We start from the raw sequence: 17,500 nt of genomic DNA, 5'->3' as shown, positions 1-17,500 counted from the left end.
ATCAACTGAGCAATGACTCTCAGCGTGAGAAATATATAATGGGAATCAAACTTACAGTTTCCTTTGCACTGATTACCATGCCAATGTCAGACATTCGCCTATCCAGAAAACTCCATGTTCCTTCAAAATCAGGGGAGCTGTCACTGATCATGTACAACTCTGAAAAAAAATCCATAATTACGGCTGGTTCCAAGGTGCTGCTCAAGTTAGAAGTTCCACTAGTGTATAATCGTTAAGGATGATTATTGTATTATTAATCAGGCCACGGTTGTTAAAAAGGTGGATAACGGTATCCACAGGATAAATCACTAACCAGTGGAAAAAAACACTAGCAAAACCAATTTAGTGATCCAATGGATAGTGATTTGTCCAGTGGATAGTGCTATCCACCCTTCGAACAACTCAGGCCAGAACAATAATTGCATGCATATCACACAATCAACCAAAACTCGGGTTCTCCAGAGCTCGCATTTGATTGGCCTGAATCTGAGACTTTTTTCATGGACCAATCAGAAGGCTTGGTTTGTTACCTCTTTTCTGCACTTCGTTACTTGGAAAATGCATAATTTCTTTTGGCTAATCAAAATGGAGAAATCTCTAAAACAAAATTTGCATGTAAAATACCATAATGAGATTCCTTTTAAGATTCAATTTGATTTGAAGCACCAATTTCTAGAAAACCCCTGATTAATTTCCTTTAATACTAAAAATAGTGACATGCAAAGATCTCTTCAAATCATTGAAGTAAGCCTGACTGACATGCATTATTCCTAATGAATAAGTTTGCATTTGTATTGTTTCCTTCAAAATACATTACAGCAAATAAAAGTGCATGTATCTTATTCTATAAAGTTAGCTTGACTGCTGAGTGCACTTCCACTTGAAAACAAAGTATTTATTTGATGAGCTTTATAGTTTCTAAAAAAAAGTCTTTTGCTCCATCAGTGGGGAGTGAAACACAAAAAGAATGTTTTTGTCAGTTGAGTTGATAATGATAAAAAGCCACCATGAGAAAGATGGCATTTCAAGCATTAATTAGCACTTCATCAGTCTGAGCAAATATGGCAGTTCATATACCTTTTTCAATATATTTGATAAATTAAACCAAATTTGAAGCACCTGTATTCATTTATTTGTTTATTTAATATTTAACATTCATACGTGTATTCTGAGCAGTAAGTAGTAATATAAACCCATCTACCAGTTCTTTTTGGAACTATTCCATTTGCAATAAACTAAATTATTAATAGTGCTCTGTTTATTCTTCTTCCAGTAACAGAAAGAAAGGAACAAACAGAATACAGTTTAAAAGCGATACACCGAACGAAACTTTTTGGATTAGTTTAATTAGCATGAAAAGCATAAGAGCCCAGCAATTGGTTGCAAAGACTTCTGAGCATTTGGAATATAATATTGCTCCATCTAAATTTCCTTATAAGCCTGATAGATCTTGTTCAGCTCTGCCCTTAGAAATTTAATCCTTATTAAAGAATGTGCAAGAAGGGTGATTGCCGAGGCAATTTTCTTCCGTTATTGTTACTGATGATCCTAAATTGGAATAGGAATAAGCAAGGTCTCTTAATAAGTCCCAACAGATTGATACTGTAGGTTCAACTCACCTGTTGCACCATAAAGTCCAGCCAACACACCTCTCTTTGTGTACCAGTTAATCTGCAGAGTTCACCAGAGAAGGTAGAATTTTAAATTAAATCATAAAATAGAAGCCCATAACAAATAATTACATTCCGTGGACTGAAACCTGCCAGTTAAACATTTCACACACCACTCTACATGTATTTCTTGATCTGCTTCTTTAAAAGTGACAGTGATGGAGGACTATTGAAGAAAAAAGCTAACAATGACGAACCATATTTATTAATTAACTTAAGAAAACCTAGCAAAAAGAGAGAGCTCAGTGTTAATTCTAGTTCAAACAAGAGGCATTATGTGGCCAAATGTATACAAATACACTTTGTGCAATTTTCAGTGAGCTGATCACCTTGGTCACAGAAACTCTTAGAGGATCTTCAAAACACTTTCAAAAAGATTCCCCACAGTTGTATAGATTACATGTATCTAACCAGTTATTTGAAGATCAAAAACCGTCCTATTGGCTTTTCCATTCAGCTGAGGGCTACTTATTAGCTATACACAGTCATAATTATAATTACACATATTTTTGATATCTGTTGCATTTTTGTGACTTTTCTTACATCTGTCGAAGTGTCACCAGCGTGATACCATATTTCATCCACCATGTAAGCAATATTCTTTGCTGAATCAGGTGCATTATAAGGCAGTAACATCAAACCCATGGCCTGAAAATGGAAGGTAGCAGGGCAATGTGATTGGTCTTTCCAAAATTAATTGTATGATCATTGAAAGGGAGCAGTGATCGTAGCACTTAATACATGTATGTATAGGACAATTTAACCCTTTGATGCCTAAACTGGCCTAAACTGGCCAGACTATTTTACTCTTGTCCAACGCCAGACGATTTTACTCGTCAGTGGGGAACCCCTAGGAGTCAATGGGTTAAGCTGCAATAATTGTCTGTTATAGACACCTGATAAAATCAGGTGATTTCAACAGGAATCAAACCCATGACCTCTGCAATGCCAGTGTAAGGATCTACCAACTGAGCTACATGCGTATTACGGTATATCAAGCCACTCAGTTGGGAGCAGGTCAATTTGTTGGGTTCATGTATTCCCAAGTACTGTATGATCATTGCTACCAAAATAAGTAGAGGATACGTCTTGCAAGGTTCTTCCTCTGGTTGTGCTTTAATAAGCAAACAAAAATCTCCTCAAACCTAGAGAGTTTGTTAAACGAAAGGAAAGGAACTTTAAGTGTCTAGTCTTATAGCGCTGGAGCACTTATTGGGGCATCCCTGTTAGCCTATCTTAAACATGGACCATAACTATTAAAAAAACCTGGCCCTGGTCAAAACCTTAGTCATTCCAGACACGAAACTGTCTCTTACACTCTGTTGTATGGTTCTTGAATTTAGTACTACTGTAACACAACTAAAAGTAACCCTCAATCAAGGTAGAGCACCAAACAGAAACTGCCAAGTCCCTCCTAGTATGCTTTTTACCCCCTTGCTTTTGTCCCTCAAAGAGACTTGGTGCTCAGGCAAATGCCCTCCCCTATTTCCCTCAAATCAAGAACTTGGGTGGCAACAAGAACTTAGCCCTGGTCCTATATTAAGAAGTCCTCTCTTGACCATGAAGAACTGAAGAACTTTCTCGCCCAATTTCAAACCTGAAGTTTTTATCAAAGATTACTGAAAAGATTGTAGCCGACCAGATGATTGATTACATCTCAAAGAATGACATGACTGAACGCTTTCAATCAGGCTGGCATTACAAGCAGCACCACAGCACAGAAACTGCGTTGATCAGAGTTCACAATGATATATCTCGTGCTATTATAGACGATGGAAGATCAGTTCTTTTATTGCTGTTGGATCTGTTGGCAGTGTTCGATACTATATTGATCACAGGATTCTGATCCCCCGATTGTCCCAGATGTATGGTTTCTGTAACACGGTCCTCGACTGGTTCTCATCCTATCTTTCAGGTAGAAGTCAGTTTGTAAGTGTTAATGGAGGCTGATCAACAAAAAGAGATCTACCTTATGGTGTTCCACAGGGATCGGTTCTAGGGCCACTTCTCTTTCTATTCTACGCTGCTTCACTTGCTGATCATGTCATCCGTAAACACGACATGAACTACCACCTAATTTGTGCGTATTGCTTGCTTTCTGTTTTTCTATTTTTACTATTGTAAAGCGCCTTTGGGCTATCTAAAGGGAAAAGGAGCTATATAAATCTTATTTATTATAAATATTATTATTATTATCAATTATTATTATTATAGAGAGGAACATCCCAAAAGGCTTGTGCATCTGCGCTTTTGTAGACAGGCTTTGGCTCGATCGGGGAGTACCAAGGTGGTACAGTGTCTACGAGTTCTAGATCATGGAGCATCTCAAAAAACAGAATCTTCAACACGCAATTATGCCTGTGGAGGTATTTGCTGTGCACAAGCGCAGAACATCCAGCCAGAATATGTGCTACCGCTTTACTGCAGAGTCTGCATTGCATGTCATGCTCCCTAGCCGTTCTTGTCTTTTTACTCTGGTAGATTTGTGTATTGAGCATCTGCTCGTACAGCTCATAGATACCAGCAATCACGTGCGATGGACAGGATTCCACTTAAGCCAGTCAAAACACCAGTTACTCAACTCAGAGTCACTCCATCTCGATGAGATCAGCTTCCCTTGCCAACTCTGACTTCACACGCCCTTCTTCAGCTTTTCTTGCTGAGCTCGCTTCAAATGCTGTTTGGTCTTTGTACCTGGGATCTCATCTCCATCCTCAGAACAGCATGTAGGGTTAGGGTGCACCAAATTTAGCTATATTCCGAGCTCTTGCCCATACTTCAAAGCCTCCTTGACAATAGGACAATGTCCTAGCCTTACTCAACAGATCCTCGTTTTTGAACAGGTTGAGTGCACCTTTGATCTTAATTGCCTTGTACACGGCTTTGACGGAATGCAGACCTCGTCCTCCGCACTGCCTTGCAAGATGACAAAAGGCAATTGAGCCCAGCCGGTGCTTTCCTCCTTGCACTACGATGATCTTGCGCATCTCACGATCAATACGTTGAAGTTCCGTGATGGGAAGGTGTTGTGTCCACATCAAGTAAGTCAAGGCAGGTAAGGCGTACTGATTGGAGGCTACAATGCGATTGAAATCAGAGAGCGGACTGAACCATATGATGGACATTCTGTTCAGGTACACCTCGGCAGCGAGTTTAAAAGCTATCTGATCTTCTTGTCTTATGCTTTCCAACACGCCCAGAAACTTATACTGAGCTCCCTCTTCTAGACATTTGATCACTGATGCTTCGTCAAATGCTAAGCTCTCGATGTCCTCTACTTTCACTCCTCTCTTGATGTGTACAACAGAGCACTTAGACTTTGGATTCCAGTCGAGGCCAATATCTTGCTTTGCAGATTTTGCTGATTTCATCATGGTGTTGAGCTTAGGTGCGGAGGCAGCAAAGATCTTATAATAAGATCATCGATGTACAACAAATGCGTCACTTTGGTATCAATCGGCTTCGGCTTATTATTATTATTATTATAAAATTATTATTATTATTATTATTATTATTATTTATTAAATGTACACTCAGAGGTAATGACTAAAAACCTACAGTAGGTATATAAAACTGGCTCCACCTTATGGCAATTTATATCAGACAGCAATTTCAACTTTCTGTTCTGTAGTATGTTATGCATTTACTGTAAGTACAAATCTGCACAACATTAGTCTATGATATTTGTAGTATATGTGTATCATGCTGGCTTGCAAAGTACTTTTAATAATTATTAATATATTGGTTTGCAAGTTTTTCCAAATTTCATTTCAACAATCAGCTGAAAATGTTTACCTGAGGCCACTGGCCAATGTAAGGGATAAGCATTCTGAGTCGAACCTCCACAGCATCACGTATTATTACACGAGAGCTTTTACGGCTTCAAGAAAAAACAACATTGTAAAGTTAATGCTGAAGAATTTATTATCCTCTTTGGTGTAGGAATGCTTGTTTGAAACCCTAAAAAAGTCTCAAAATCTTGAATGAGACTCGAAACTCTGACAACTGCACTTCAGGCAGCACCACTCTAATGTGTGTTTCTAAAAATGTCAGCCATGCATAAAGGCAACTTGAAGCTTGGAGGTGGTCTGTCAAAGGTTCACATCAAGCAATGGTCTTGCGGAGCGCACAGTGCAAACAGCCAAAAAACTGCCCAAGAAAGCTTATGAGGAAAGATGAGCATTTTCCCCCAGTGCACATACAGTTAATGGTTGGGAATCCAAAATCCTTGTAATCTAATAAAATATTGGTTCCCAAATCAGGTGGAAATTTGGGACATCTTATCAGTGTTTTAAGTTTTGTTATTTACAGAGCATACGAGTGGGGATAAACAAAACATGACAGAGTCATCACTTGTCTCACTATCAACCGTTGTCCTGTGATGTATAATTTAGAAATATAAAGAGTGAGATTAAGGCACATTGTTCTTAAGGGAAAAGGTTAAGTTAGCAAGATAAACATGCATGTTCGATGGTCACCCTCTAAAATGACATGAAACACAACTTTAAGTTAACTTGTAGCTTTATATTCAGTTTGGTGTAGATGTGACATCACATATCCAAGGAATGTATTTTTTTATCATTTACTCACGCTGAACTCACAGGTGGGTCCTTCTCTGAATCTTTCACTGCTCTAGATTCCGAAGCAAGGTGATCAGCCAATCTTACATTACAGTCCTCGATGAAATGAAGAACTAGGTCCCCAGCTCCACGAGGGAACATCCCTTCAGCCATTGCAGAGAGACCGATAGCTTGTGCCCCTTTCTCTATAGCTTCGGAGCTCCATCCTAATTCGGGGACATGTTCCAGAGCAGCATTGAGTATATTTTGCCTCACATGATCATCCTCTTCTTCTTCATCTTTCTCAAAATACACAGTTTCATCCCCAAAATACTTAGTTTGTTCATCCCTTTCAGAGCTAGAGGCTTCAGTCTCAGAGGAGGATTTCTCAGCAGCATGATCATCAGTACTGTGTATTTAAGACAGGGAAATTGACGCTTTCAATGTTTGTTTCAAGAAAATAATAATAATAATTACATAAGGATCATCATCTAGTATGTTGCATGTGCTTGCCTTTGATTACATTGTATTTACAGCTACAAGACTTCATTGTCAGAGTAGGCCAAAGATCTGATCCACTAGACCCAGATGCAATATCATTATTACCAATGGTTTGCTTCCATTAAAATTAATGGAACGCTTCTACAGTATTTGCATATTATACCCCAAAAAGGATAAGGGAAGAGACCAGGGCTGACTCCATCATATCACAGCATAATGTAAAGTCTGAGACTGACACAACCAGATCTGAGAAAGCTCTCTTAAATAAAAAAGTTCATGGAACATGTGATTCTGAATTTACAGGACTTTACCTTTGATTTGTTTTCCCCTCAACATCAAACTTCGGAGATGACTTTTGTATCCATCTGTTAGGGACACCTGTGTATAAAATAAACAGTGTCCAATCACAGACTGAACAACCTTGAAATGCCCAACCTATGTTTAGGGGAAAATTCATGCAGAAGGCATATAATTATTCAGATTTTACCACAAGTGGCCTAACCTCACAGTATTAAAGAATGATTTGAATGATTGTGCTCTTTACATGTATGTGTAAATTAACAGGTAATTCACAGGGTTAATATAATGGGCAAAAGGAAATTACAAAAAAAATCTGCTACTCTAAGCTAAGGAAAACTTATTCTACTGCCAGGTTAGATATGTCAAGAAATGCCCCTAAAGAGAAGCACAAAACATTTCAATAACCATCACAAAGTTAGGCTCAGTCTCCAGCCGTGGGTGTCTCGGTGTGGCCGCAATCCTCCCCACCAGGATCACAGGCGCACCGAGACACCCACGGCTGGAGACTGAGCCTATCGCAAAGTGTCCCGTTGGTCTTCTCCCCAACTTCAACATCTCTTGTGTCTTGGAATACTTAACAATTATTTGCCAAAGGCGAAGTGATTATCGGTGATGTTCACCGATAATCACTGAGCTTGAGGCGAATAATTGTTTTAGTATAAATACACAGGTGATTATTTCAAAAAAGAGAAAAAAAAACATTTCAAAGCGAAATCATTTTCACTTACAGTGGCAAAATGACTACTGGCAACCATTTTGTCCTTCAAGGTGATTATCAGCTGATAATCTGAGATAGCGAGCCAATGAGAGCGCGCGATTTTGTATAAAACGACTACTAGCAGCCATTTTGTCCATCGAGGTGATTATCAGCTGATAATCCGAGATAGCGAGTCAACAAGAGCTCTTACTTACAGAGCAATTATTCGCCGAAGGCGAAGTGATTATCGGTGAATATTCACCGAGAACCACTGAGCCTGAGGCGAATAATTGTCTTAGTATAAATATACAGGTGATTATTTCAAAAAAGAGGAAAAAAAAACCTTTCACCGCGAAATCATCTTCATCTTACAGTGGCAAAGTGACTACTTGCATCAATTTTGTCCATCGAGGTGATTATCTGCTGATAATCTGAGATAGCGAGCCAATGAGAGCGCGCGATTTTGTACAATCACCTGTGTATTTATACTAAAGACAATTAACGTTACAGTGTCTCCCACAAAAAGGACTCCTGATTGCAAGTGACATTAAATTTTAATGTAACCTACGATCAGGCATCCTTTTGTTTATACAGGGGAGAAAAGAATGCCTTATACAATTCCTTGAGTTGTCTGCTGCTCACCTGTCAAGAGTGATGTTATCTTGTGTCATGCCATAAATATGAGCCAATCAGATTTTACCAGAAATTACAAGCACATTGCATTTCAAGGAAAGATGCCAAAACAAAATATGTCAAATAAGTCAGACTTCATCCTTACAATCATACATGTAGCTATAGGAACAGAATCCACCCAATTATTTTTTTTCAAGAAGTGCATGACTAAACCATTGTTCAGCCTGCAGTCCTTAAAGTAAGGATAAATATGTACAGCTGCATATTACCCTATGCTTAAAATAACGCTAAACTTTACTGTTACCTTACTGTTGGAAATAGGTATCAAATGCTTTGACTTAAAGGGGCTAGGTCACACAATTTTAGGCAATTTCAGCACTGATCGAATGGTCATAGAATTAAAGTGCCCCTAACCCCAAAATATTTTTTTGCTAGAAATGAATCTTTGCACCTGCTCGCAACGCATTGCGGCTTTTTTTCCTTTTTCTATCTAATCCTGCCTTTTTATAGGCTTCAAAACTTGCGAAAAACCAAGCATCTTCTGTTCACGACCGAGTCAGAAGGGGAGTGGGTCTATTCCTGATATGACGTCACAAACTGATTTACATCGTATTAACTCTTTGTAAACAAATTGCATGCAAAGTAGATTGTAACGTCAAATTGGGCGGAAAATGAAACTCGGGCGGAAACTCCTTGCATGATTGGTTGCTTAAGTTTTAACCAATAACAAGTCCTTTGGGAGCATGGAAGGGATAGCAGGGATATGAAAGAATTTTCCTGACCCCACTGAGGACTGATTATGAGCCTGCAGACCTATGTTTCTTTTAAAAAGAGCGTAAGACAGGATCACAAAACCAGCCCTGATGCAAAGCGCAACTCAGCTGTGAAGACTGTTAAGAGATAACATCCCTTTGCATTGAAGACCCTAGAGTGGTTTTCTGGAGTACATCTTTAAGAACATGAAAAGTGCCTGTGAATCTCCAGACAACCAGAAGCAAAGATTTTAGATCTTTAACTGTTTTCTGAATCAGGAGTAGTCACCATCTTCCATAGACAGCTTTGCAGCTCAGTTGAGTTGGGTATTTTTGGGAAGACGCAAGTCCACTTCCGCATTGTAATTGGAGGGGGGGGGGGGGAGGGAGTTAAAACAGGGGTTTACAAACATGTTCGTTCTGTGCAAGTGCTGCAGAATCACGCACCTCAGATAGATCAAACTCTAAGAAATACCAATATGTTCATCGTGTCGTCCTCTTATTATAATAGTTCAGCAAGAACGAGTAGTCGGAGTACGCTGCATTAACAATTTGTGGATGAGCTCAGCTCACCAAAGTTTTTATAACAGACATTTCTTTTAAGGCTTTGTCGCCAAGAAAAAAAATGAAGCAACGTCAAATGATGTAGATACTTCAGCTATCGACACTTACCAAAGATACCTTGCCGAACAAATCCAAGCTGCCTTTGCAATAATGACCGAATGCACAAACCCGCCATCTTTGTTTTGCAGACGATTTTCAACCGAATGAGATTGGGTCCTAGAGCGAGTTTCAATTGAGTGTCGTAAAACCAAAACCAAAGTAATTACTTTGGCCAATCAAAAAGGACTAAGACAATCCGGCAAACCAATCAAAACTCGAAGTAATTACACGTAGCCGACACAAAGCGCGGGAAAATGTGCACGCGTGAGCCACGATTGGTTTTGGTTTCACTTCTGATTGGATGAAAAAATGGCGCGAGAACTTTGAACCAATCACTGAGTGAAGTAATCATAAACCAAAGTAATTATCTAATTACTTTCGACACTCAATTGAAAACCGCTCTAACCGGAAACTGTGATTGGGTTTGTGATTGGGTGGTTTGGGATTGGAACCGGAAATGAAAAGATGAAGGCCCAGCTTTTCTAAAAATGGATTTATCATTTACCTTTCCCCGGGAATAGTAAGCATCTTTATCAGGTGGGAATTTCAATCTCCAGGTAATGTTTGCGGAAAGGCGAGGAAACAGGAATAGAATAGTACCATTTTTCAAGGATTTCAAAAAGAGGTCATGTGACGAATTGTTCCAATGGACAAATCAGCTGATAAGTGCTGATAAGTTGACATGTACAAAGTATAAAAAGAAAAAAAAGAAAAGATGTTTTCAATCAGGCCCGGGTTGCTCGAGGCATGGTTTGCGCTAACCAGCGTTAAATACCATGGAAACCTATAGATTTTGATAGGCGCTAATATAACCAGGCTTCAAATATAAGCAACAGGCAGCAGAGAGATTCTTCTTGTTGTCATGTGAAAAAATAGTAAACGGCAGTGTGACACACCAATCAAGCTGTGCATAGATCATTACAGAAGTATAGTGATTCGGTTTTCACCAATCACTATTTGTGACAAATGATGAACAAATGTCATAACTTATCCTGTATCAAAAGTGTCTCATTCCAAAAATCATAGTTAATAGGCCATTTCCGAGTTCGTGTCTGCCTCTTTAAAGCGAGTCGAGTTTTGTGATGGTAATTAGTTCTACTTTACATATGAATGAAAACTAATTTTCATAAGAAAAACTTCGCACTTAGACTCGCTTTGAAGAGGAGGCAGACATGAACTCGGAAATGGTCTATTTGTTTGTCAGTAAGTAGGGGAGTTGTTTCTCCTCACAGGCTCAATGCATTGTTTAATAAGCAGACTGATGAGAATAAAGAAATTTATCACCAAGGTTTTTCCGGTCTCGATCATTAAATTCCCATAACTGACAGTCTGGAAGTCAGTAAGGATAATTAACATTCATTCAGATATTGGAAATGAAAGGGTCAAGCAGGGCTTTGATGACGCAGAAGTCTTTTCTCTTACGCAGTTTATCTCCGTTTGCTGTAGTCCGACCAAACCGTGTTTCTGAGTTTTCAAAAAAAATATGCGGAAGGTAATGACTTAATAAACAATTTTAAACTTTTAATCTGAAATATAAAAATTGGTTTTGAACGAGCAAACGAACAGATTTTCAGTTTCAACTTTAACTCTTCTGCCACAGGAGAGGCATTCGGTGGGGGGGGGGGGGGGGGGGGCGGGAATAGGTTAACACAACTCTTCATTCGTTTATGTCCCCTTCCATTCAACTTTCCCTGCAATTTGAAACTAGTTTTTTAATTTTTTTTTTTCCTCCGGCCAGCTAACACAAAATTACGAAACGCATTCGACGGTAAACGGAGAAAAGGAAGGGGGCAGTCCTACGGCAGGCAGAATTTTGCACCACTTTTTGAAGTATCTCTCCATAGGTCATCGGGGCTTTTTCTACACATTAACCACCTGTCTAGATCGTGTCCGGCCAGGCTGCGCCATTGGTCTTGAGGTTTGAACTACCAGCTCTTACCGACACAATGCCATCTACGCTTTGGTTACCTGCTCTCAGTTTGGGAACAAAGAAAATGCTCTGTAACCTGCTCCGATCTGCAAGACGCACTTAATGAGATTAGAATAAATCTTTCCGCACTCGACGAAATGCGGAGCCTTGAAGTACTCAGTCTTCTGATTTTGACATCCACCATCAGGGTTTCTACGGTTTTTGGCGAAAACGTGGTTAAAGATGATGCACATAAAAGATCATACACAGTAAATCCTGGAAAGGTAGGCTATTGATTTATACACTAGCAAGAATTTAGACTAATAGTCGTAATTTTGATTTAAGCGTTCCCAAAATGGCAAGTTTTTTAAATGTGAATGCTTACTAGCACACAAATGGAGGAGTTAATGAAGTTATTTCATTTCAGACAATCTTATTATCCACAGTTTTATTTGGCCTCAATTTAGATTATGGACTAAAATTCGTTGGGCAATAACGAAAGACTGGCTCTTACTCTTTTAAGGAAGTACTAATTTCGTCAAATACTTAGCCGCGTTTCACTTTACAAAATGTAGCATCGCACTTCACAAAATATCGCGTTAGAGTAGTCGTTTTGGAGGCGTGCTTCCAAATATGAATTCGAAAGCCTTGAGGGAATAATACATCCGAACGTAACATACCAAATAACTCACTGTATTTACAATAGAAAAAATTGGTCTTATAATCAGAATTGTGGTGGATTATTAATATTACTACAATCTTTACTATCATTATTTTTATTATTTAACTTTTATTTTTACAAACAAAGCATTATAGAGCGGTTTTCAATTGAGTGTAGAAATTAATTAGCGAATTGCTTTGGTTTATGATTACTTCACACAGTGATTGGTTCAAAGTTCTCGCGCCACTTTTTCAACCAATTACAAGTGAAACCAAGACCAATCGCGCCTCGCGCGTGCACATTTTCCCGCGCTTCGTGTCGGCTACGTGTAATTACTTTGAGTTTTGATTGGTTTACTGGATGTCTCCGTCCTTTTTGATTGACCAAAGTAATTACTTCGGTTTTGGTTTTACGACACTCGATTGAAACTCGCTCTAACTTACGCACTTTCTGCTCTGATGCGCGAGGGTTTTCCTTATTCCTTTTTGTTTAGATTTTGTTTTGCCCTTCTGCTCGAGCTGGGCCCCCGGGCCCTCCAGGTCCCCCTGGACTGCCCGGAAGAGACGGGAGAGATGGGCGCGACTGTCCACCATGCAACTGTGGCGGGGGAGCACCAGCCTCCCCTCTTCCCCCTGTCGAAGCACCATGTTCTGGATCCAGTCCCCTTGTGCCTCAAGGGCCTTCAACAGGCGGGTGAGTACGGTCATGTGTAACTGTCATATAACAAGCTGGAAACTAATGACTGTAGTTTGGATAAGAAGCTTCACATTATCCGTGGAGTATGGTGTCGGCTAATTAAGAGCGAGGACGTCTCACTTTTTCACGACTTTTTCATGGGTTTAACAGTTCTGCGTGATTTACCACGCATAATATCTTACTCAAGTAAACCAACTCATTTTTCTCATAATCAAACGTCCATATGAACGGTTTTCAATTGAGTATTGAAAGTTATTTTCCGATGGGTGTGTTTTGTATTTAGTACTCGTTGGGCCGGTTGTAATTAGCTAAACTGAATGAAGTCTAAGTTGAACCACAGGGACTTGAAAAGGCTGCAGAATTTCTTGAAGTTAGTTCTCCACTGTACTTGCCCATTCGTCACTATTTTTCTCATTTTAGCGTCGGTTGCATTACATGTGCTATGTGTGGTACTATGGGTGACAGCAATATCTTGACTAAAGAACTCCCTTCGTATGGTCCCCTCAACCGGACAAACAGCAAAATATTTAGTTTTAATTTAAAAATAACCTTTCTGGTGCTAAAAGAGGCAGTAAAAGGCTGTCTTGGCCTAACTCGATCTAAGGCCAAAAATGGAGATAAACGAATAAGGCTCTAGTTTCGTTACATTTAACCACGTTTGTGCATAACCTGCGAGCGGGCTCAGTTGTTCGGGGCATCGAGCGAGTAATTTTGGCGACGCCCCCAACGTGTGAGAAGAATGGGGCGAGGAAAAGTCACTTTTCCCACCTCATTCTTCTCGGTAGCCTCGCAGCTCCTACAAGGTCTCACCTGATTGGAGACCACCCTTGAGGTTTAACAAAAGAACAAATAACAGAAACAATGGACCCTAGAGGATAGAGTTGCAGCCCTTTTGTTTTAGGCCTAGGGTCTATTGTTTCTGTTATTTGTTGTTTTGTTAAACCTCAAGGGTGGTCTCCAATCAGGTGAGACCTTGTAAGAGCTGCGAGGTGACCCATTCTTCTTGCGCGCAGAGGGCCCTGCCGCTAATACCCCAAGCACAGGCTAGTTTGTGCAAGGAAGGTACCTTTTTTTGTCGCCTTTAGCGAAGGATGGATAGGATGGATATGGTTGAAAGATTAATTTGATTGAGTTGTCAGAAATGTGCTACGTTAGTAAGATTTATATTAGAGCTATTTTGACCAAAAAGGGTAAAACAGCCATGACAGTTCCCCAAATTAATTCTGATTGGATGTTCTGCTATCATTGCAGAGAGGTCCCACATGTGCATATTTCGGGGCAACAGCGTGACCAACTTGGAGATCAAGCAGATGAACAAAGCGGAAGCGGAAGCGGAAACTGAGAATAAAGTTACACAAATAGAGCGAGTTTCAATCGAGTGTCGTAAAACCAAAACCAAAGTAATTTCTTTGGCCAATCAAAAAGGACGGAGACAAGCCAGTAAACCAATCAAAACTCGAAGTAATTACACGCAGCCGACACAAAGCGCGAGAAAATGTGCACGCGCAAGCCACGATTGGTTTTGGATTCACTTGAGATTGGTTGAAAAAGTGGTGCGAGAACTTTAAACCAATCACTGAATGAAGTAATGCAAAACCAAAGCAATTCGGTAATTACTTTCGACACTCAATTGAAAACCGCTCTATGAGGTTATAATTACAACAATCTAGGGAAACCATGGAAACTATCCCTGAGAAGAGGAAGCTACAACGTAGATTCAAATTAGTTATCGGTATTAGTTACTTTCTATGACGAGCCTATTTTGCTGTTTGTCCGATCGAGGGGAATGCCCCGTGTACCTATGTGGTCCTTTACGGCTATCGGTTCTTAAAACTGATTTAAAATCTTAGTTGTACCTTCAGTACTTTTTTAATAAGAACTGCAGTGGTTTTCAGTTTCATTTTAGCACCTTTTGTTAAGAATTGCACTCGCTGATGCTCAACTCCTCATGGACAAACAACAAATTAACCGCTCGCTTCAAAAAGAAACAAAGGCAGGAGATCATCAAGAGATTCTAAAAGAAAATTATCGTGTAAAGAATAAAATAGAAACTACAAACCGCTCTCCCAAAATAAATTCCAAATCCGCGTGGAAAACCATTCGTGCCATATTTTACATTAAAACGACGACATTTAAGGGACGGACCAAAATTTTCCTGGAGTGGGGGGGAGGGGGGGTTATTTTTCGAACAACACCTTCCTGCAAACATTTTTTCCGATATTTTTTTAACCACGTTCTGACACAAAAAGGAGATTCCCTTTTCGCAGACGGTCAATCATTATTTAATTTTAATATTTTACGGTGGCAACCAACGAATTGGAAAAAGAGAAATCTACAAAGCGGATCGAAATCCACCAATCACTGCCCGCGAACTTTACCTTTTGACACCTCTGAACTCATCTTTTTCGTTTTCTGAGACGTACAGTGTGATGATTGGCGGCAGTGAAAAGCGAAACCGTTGCTTCAATTTTAAACGCTAAACTGTTTTTGGAAGAGAATTTTAGAAAAGTTATACCCAATTTATGTTAGAAATGTAAGATCCTAGTAATAGGTTGTTGTTCCTTTATAAAACACTCACCATTTTAATTCCTACGAAGCTACTGGCGCAAATTATATTTAATAAAGAGCATGCGACAGGCAATACGCAAAGGGAGTAGCAGGCCTTTCTGATATTTCGCAGTAGTGGGACCGGAGTCCTGATTTGACTTTATTGCCATTATGACCACTTTGAAAAGCCCTGCTTGAGATTTTTGTGTATGGTCAATTTGAAGATCCAAATGTGTTACTTTTGTTTATTTCAATAATTTATTGCGTGCAATATTTGGTGTTCCAATTTGGTCCAATAAAATGTTGATTTTAATGGAGCCCTCTATCGTATCTACAAACAACTACATACTTTTAGTCTAAATTTCAGTTTTGAAATGTTTTTTTCATAGGTTACAGGTTTTTCTGACCTCTATCCATGCTATTTTCTTTATACATATCACGTTTTCAAGCAATTTACTGTCTTTTTAGGCCCTGCAAACACTTTTTTTCAATATTTCCCATACCCCGATGACCCACGACGCAATAAATGAAGATAATAACGAAAACTAATTCTTTCCTTCTTGTCGTCACCTTGTTGATGTTTGTGTACTGTATTTTCCACTACCTGACCGGGCCGGGCCCTCAAAAGCATTTTCAAGGAATCGAAAACGCCGATCGGAAATCAAAGAAATCGCTTAAGTCTTTAAGTTCCAAGCCCTTATTTTCGGTGTTTCTGGGTTGCTTACGATGGCACTTCTCTTCTGACTTAACAAAATTTACTTCGGAGAGAAAATTTCATCATTTCTACAAGTCCAATATCTTGAGAGAATTTCAGAGACCTCCTCGATTTGGGGATAGGAAGGGGGAGGGGTGGGTGAGCATAATGGTCAGACTCTTTTGTGTATGCTTTGAAAAAATCCAAATGACCATGCATGCATGAGGCTTGAACAAACATTGTATTTTTTGTCTGCCAGACCAGCTGAAGGCCTTGGATCCGTTCACAATCCTGCTAAATCATGTGATGAAATATTAATTTCAATCCCCAATGCTCAGAGTGGTGTATATTGGTTCCAAGCTGCCCGTGGCAGGCCATACCAGGTAATTGCATGATGAATTAACGTGAATAGCTGATTTAATGAAGACATTCTGATCAAAAGTAGAATACGTTTGGAGCCCTTTAGTTCTCGTTCGGTTTTCTTCAATTAAGGCGTTAATTTAAGAAAATGGACCTCTTTAGCTTGTACATTTTGTTTCCCCATTTCAGACCACGTGATGCTACTCTACGGAACAAGTTCCTTTCAAATGTCGTCTTATGCACTTGCGTTATTATGCATAACTTATGAAAAAACAAAAGGAAAGTTTCCCTGGAAACATCGCGTGGTCTGAAATGGGAAAACAAAACGTACAATCTAAAGAGGTCCATTATTAAGTCAGGGCACATTATGCCAACCGTTTTGTTAACCAAGACTGGCAAGGCAGACAAAACGAACTCCAAACTCATACCCAGGGCTTTTCACCGCCGAAAGGGGTGAAAAGCCCTGGGAACGAGGTTGAACGAACTCGTTTTTAAGTCTTCTGTCGGTTTTACGTCCTCGTAAATCCTCCACTGAAGCTCAGGAGCATATTGTGGGGGCGAAAGAAAAGTCTAAAAAAGTGAGGGCAATAGTGGGCTCGACTACTAGCCGCTGTTTCGGGAAATGAACCAGCACTCACTGGGAGGATACCCGAATCTCGATCGAGTGAGCGGCGGAAGTCGAGCCTAGGACAAAAGGAGAACGAGAAAAGCCATTCTGTGTTCTTTGTCACCCTTTTTCGGCCGTTTAAACTCTTCCTTGTCTCCACTACTTGCCCATGGGTCTCCAAGGATCCATGTAAGGACTGAGACTCGTGTTCATTTAAAAATTGCAATTCCTTAATTTACATGCAGGGTGAC

General features: G+C 39.7%; 2 protein-coding genes across 2 annotated transcripts in view; one reads left to right on the top strand and one right to left on the bottom strand.

The window, feature by feature from the left end:
* The window catches only part of LOC138021362 (ubiquinone biosynthesis protein COQ9-B, mitochondrial-like), an 11,904-nt gene extending 2,026 nt beyond the window's left edge, over nt 1–9,878 (bottom strand). The window contains exons 1-7 of the mRNA XM_068868227.1: nt 9,785–9,878; nt 7,042–7,108; nt 6,261–6,638; nt 5,466–5,550; nt 2,214–2,318; nt 1,620–1,671; nt 56–159 (exon numbers count right to left, since the gene is read on the bottom strand). Coding sequence (XP_068724328.1) covers nt 56–159; nt 1,620–1,671; nt 2,214–2,318; nt 5,466–5,550; nt 6,261–6,638; nt 7,042–7,108; nt 9,785–9,851 — 858 coding nt within the window. The 5' untranslated portion in view covers nt 9,852–9,878. The remainder of the gene's footprint in view (nt 1–55; nt 160–1,619; nt 1,672–2,213; nt 2,319–5,465; nt 5,551–6,260; nt 6,639–7,041; nt 7,109–9,784) is intronic.
* A 1,912-nt stretch (nt 9,879–11,790) lies between these two features.
* The window catches only part of LOC138019299 (uncharacterized), a 9,648-nt gene continuing 3,938 nt past the window's right edge, over nt 11,791–17,500 (top strand). Inside the window, exons 1-3 of the mRNA XM_068866044.1 lie at nt 11,791–11,968; nt 12,839–13,038; nt 16,542–16,665. Of these exons, the coding sequence (XP_068722145.1) occupies nt 11,843–11,968; nt 12,839–13,038; nt 16,542–16,665 (450 nt within the window). The 5' untranslated portion in view covers nt 11,791–11,842. The remainder of the gene's footprint in view (nt 11,969–12,838; nt 13,039–16,541; nt 16,666–17,500) is intronic.

The sequence above is a fragment of the Montipora capricornis genome, chromosome 10 (assembly GCF_036669925.1).
Source record: "Montipora capricornis isolate CH-2021 chromosome 10, ASM3666992v2, whole genome shotgun sequence".
Taxonomy (NCBI): Eukaryota; Metazoa; Cnidaria; class Anthozoa; order Scleractinia; family Acroporidae; genus Montipora; species Montipora capricornis.
The sequence above is the reverse complement of the archived record's forward strand: the minus strand, read 5'-3'. Positions and strand labels throughout refer to the sequence as shown.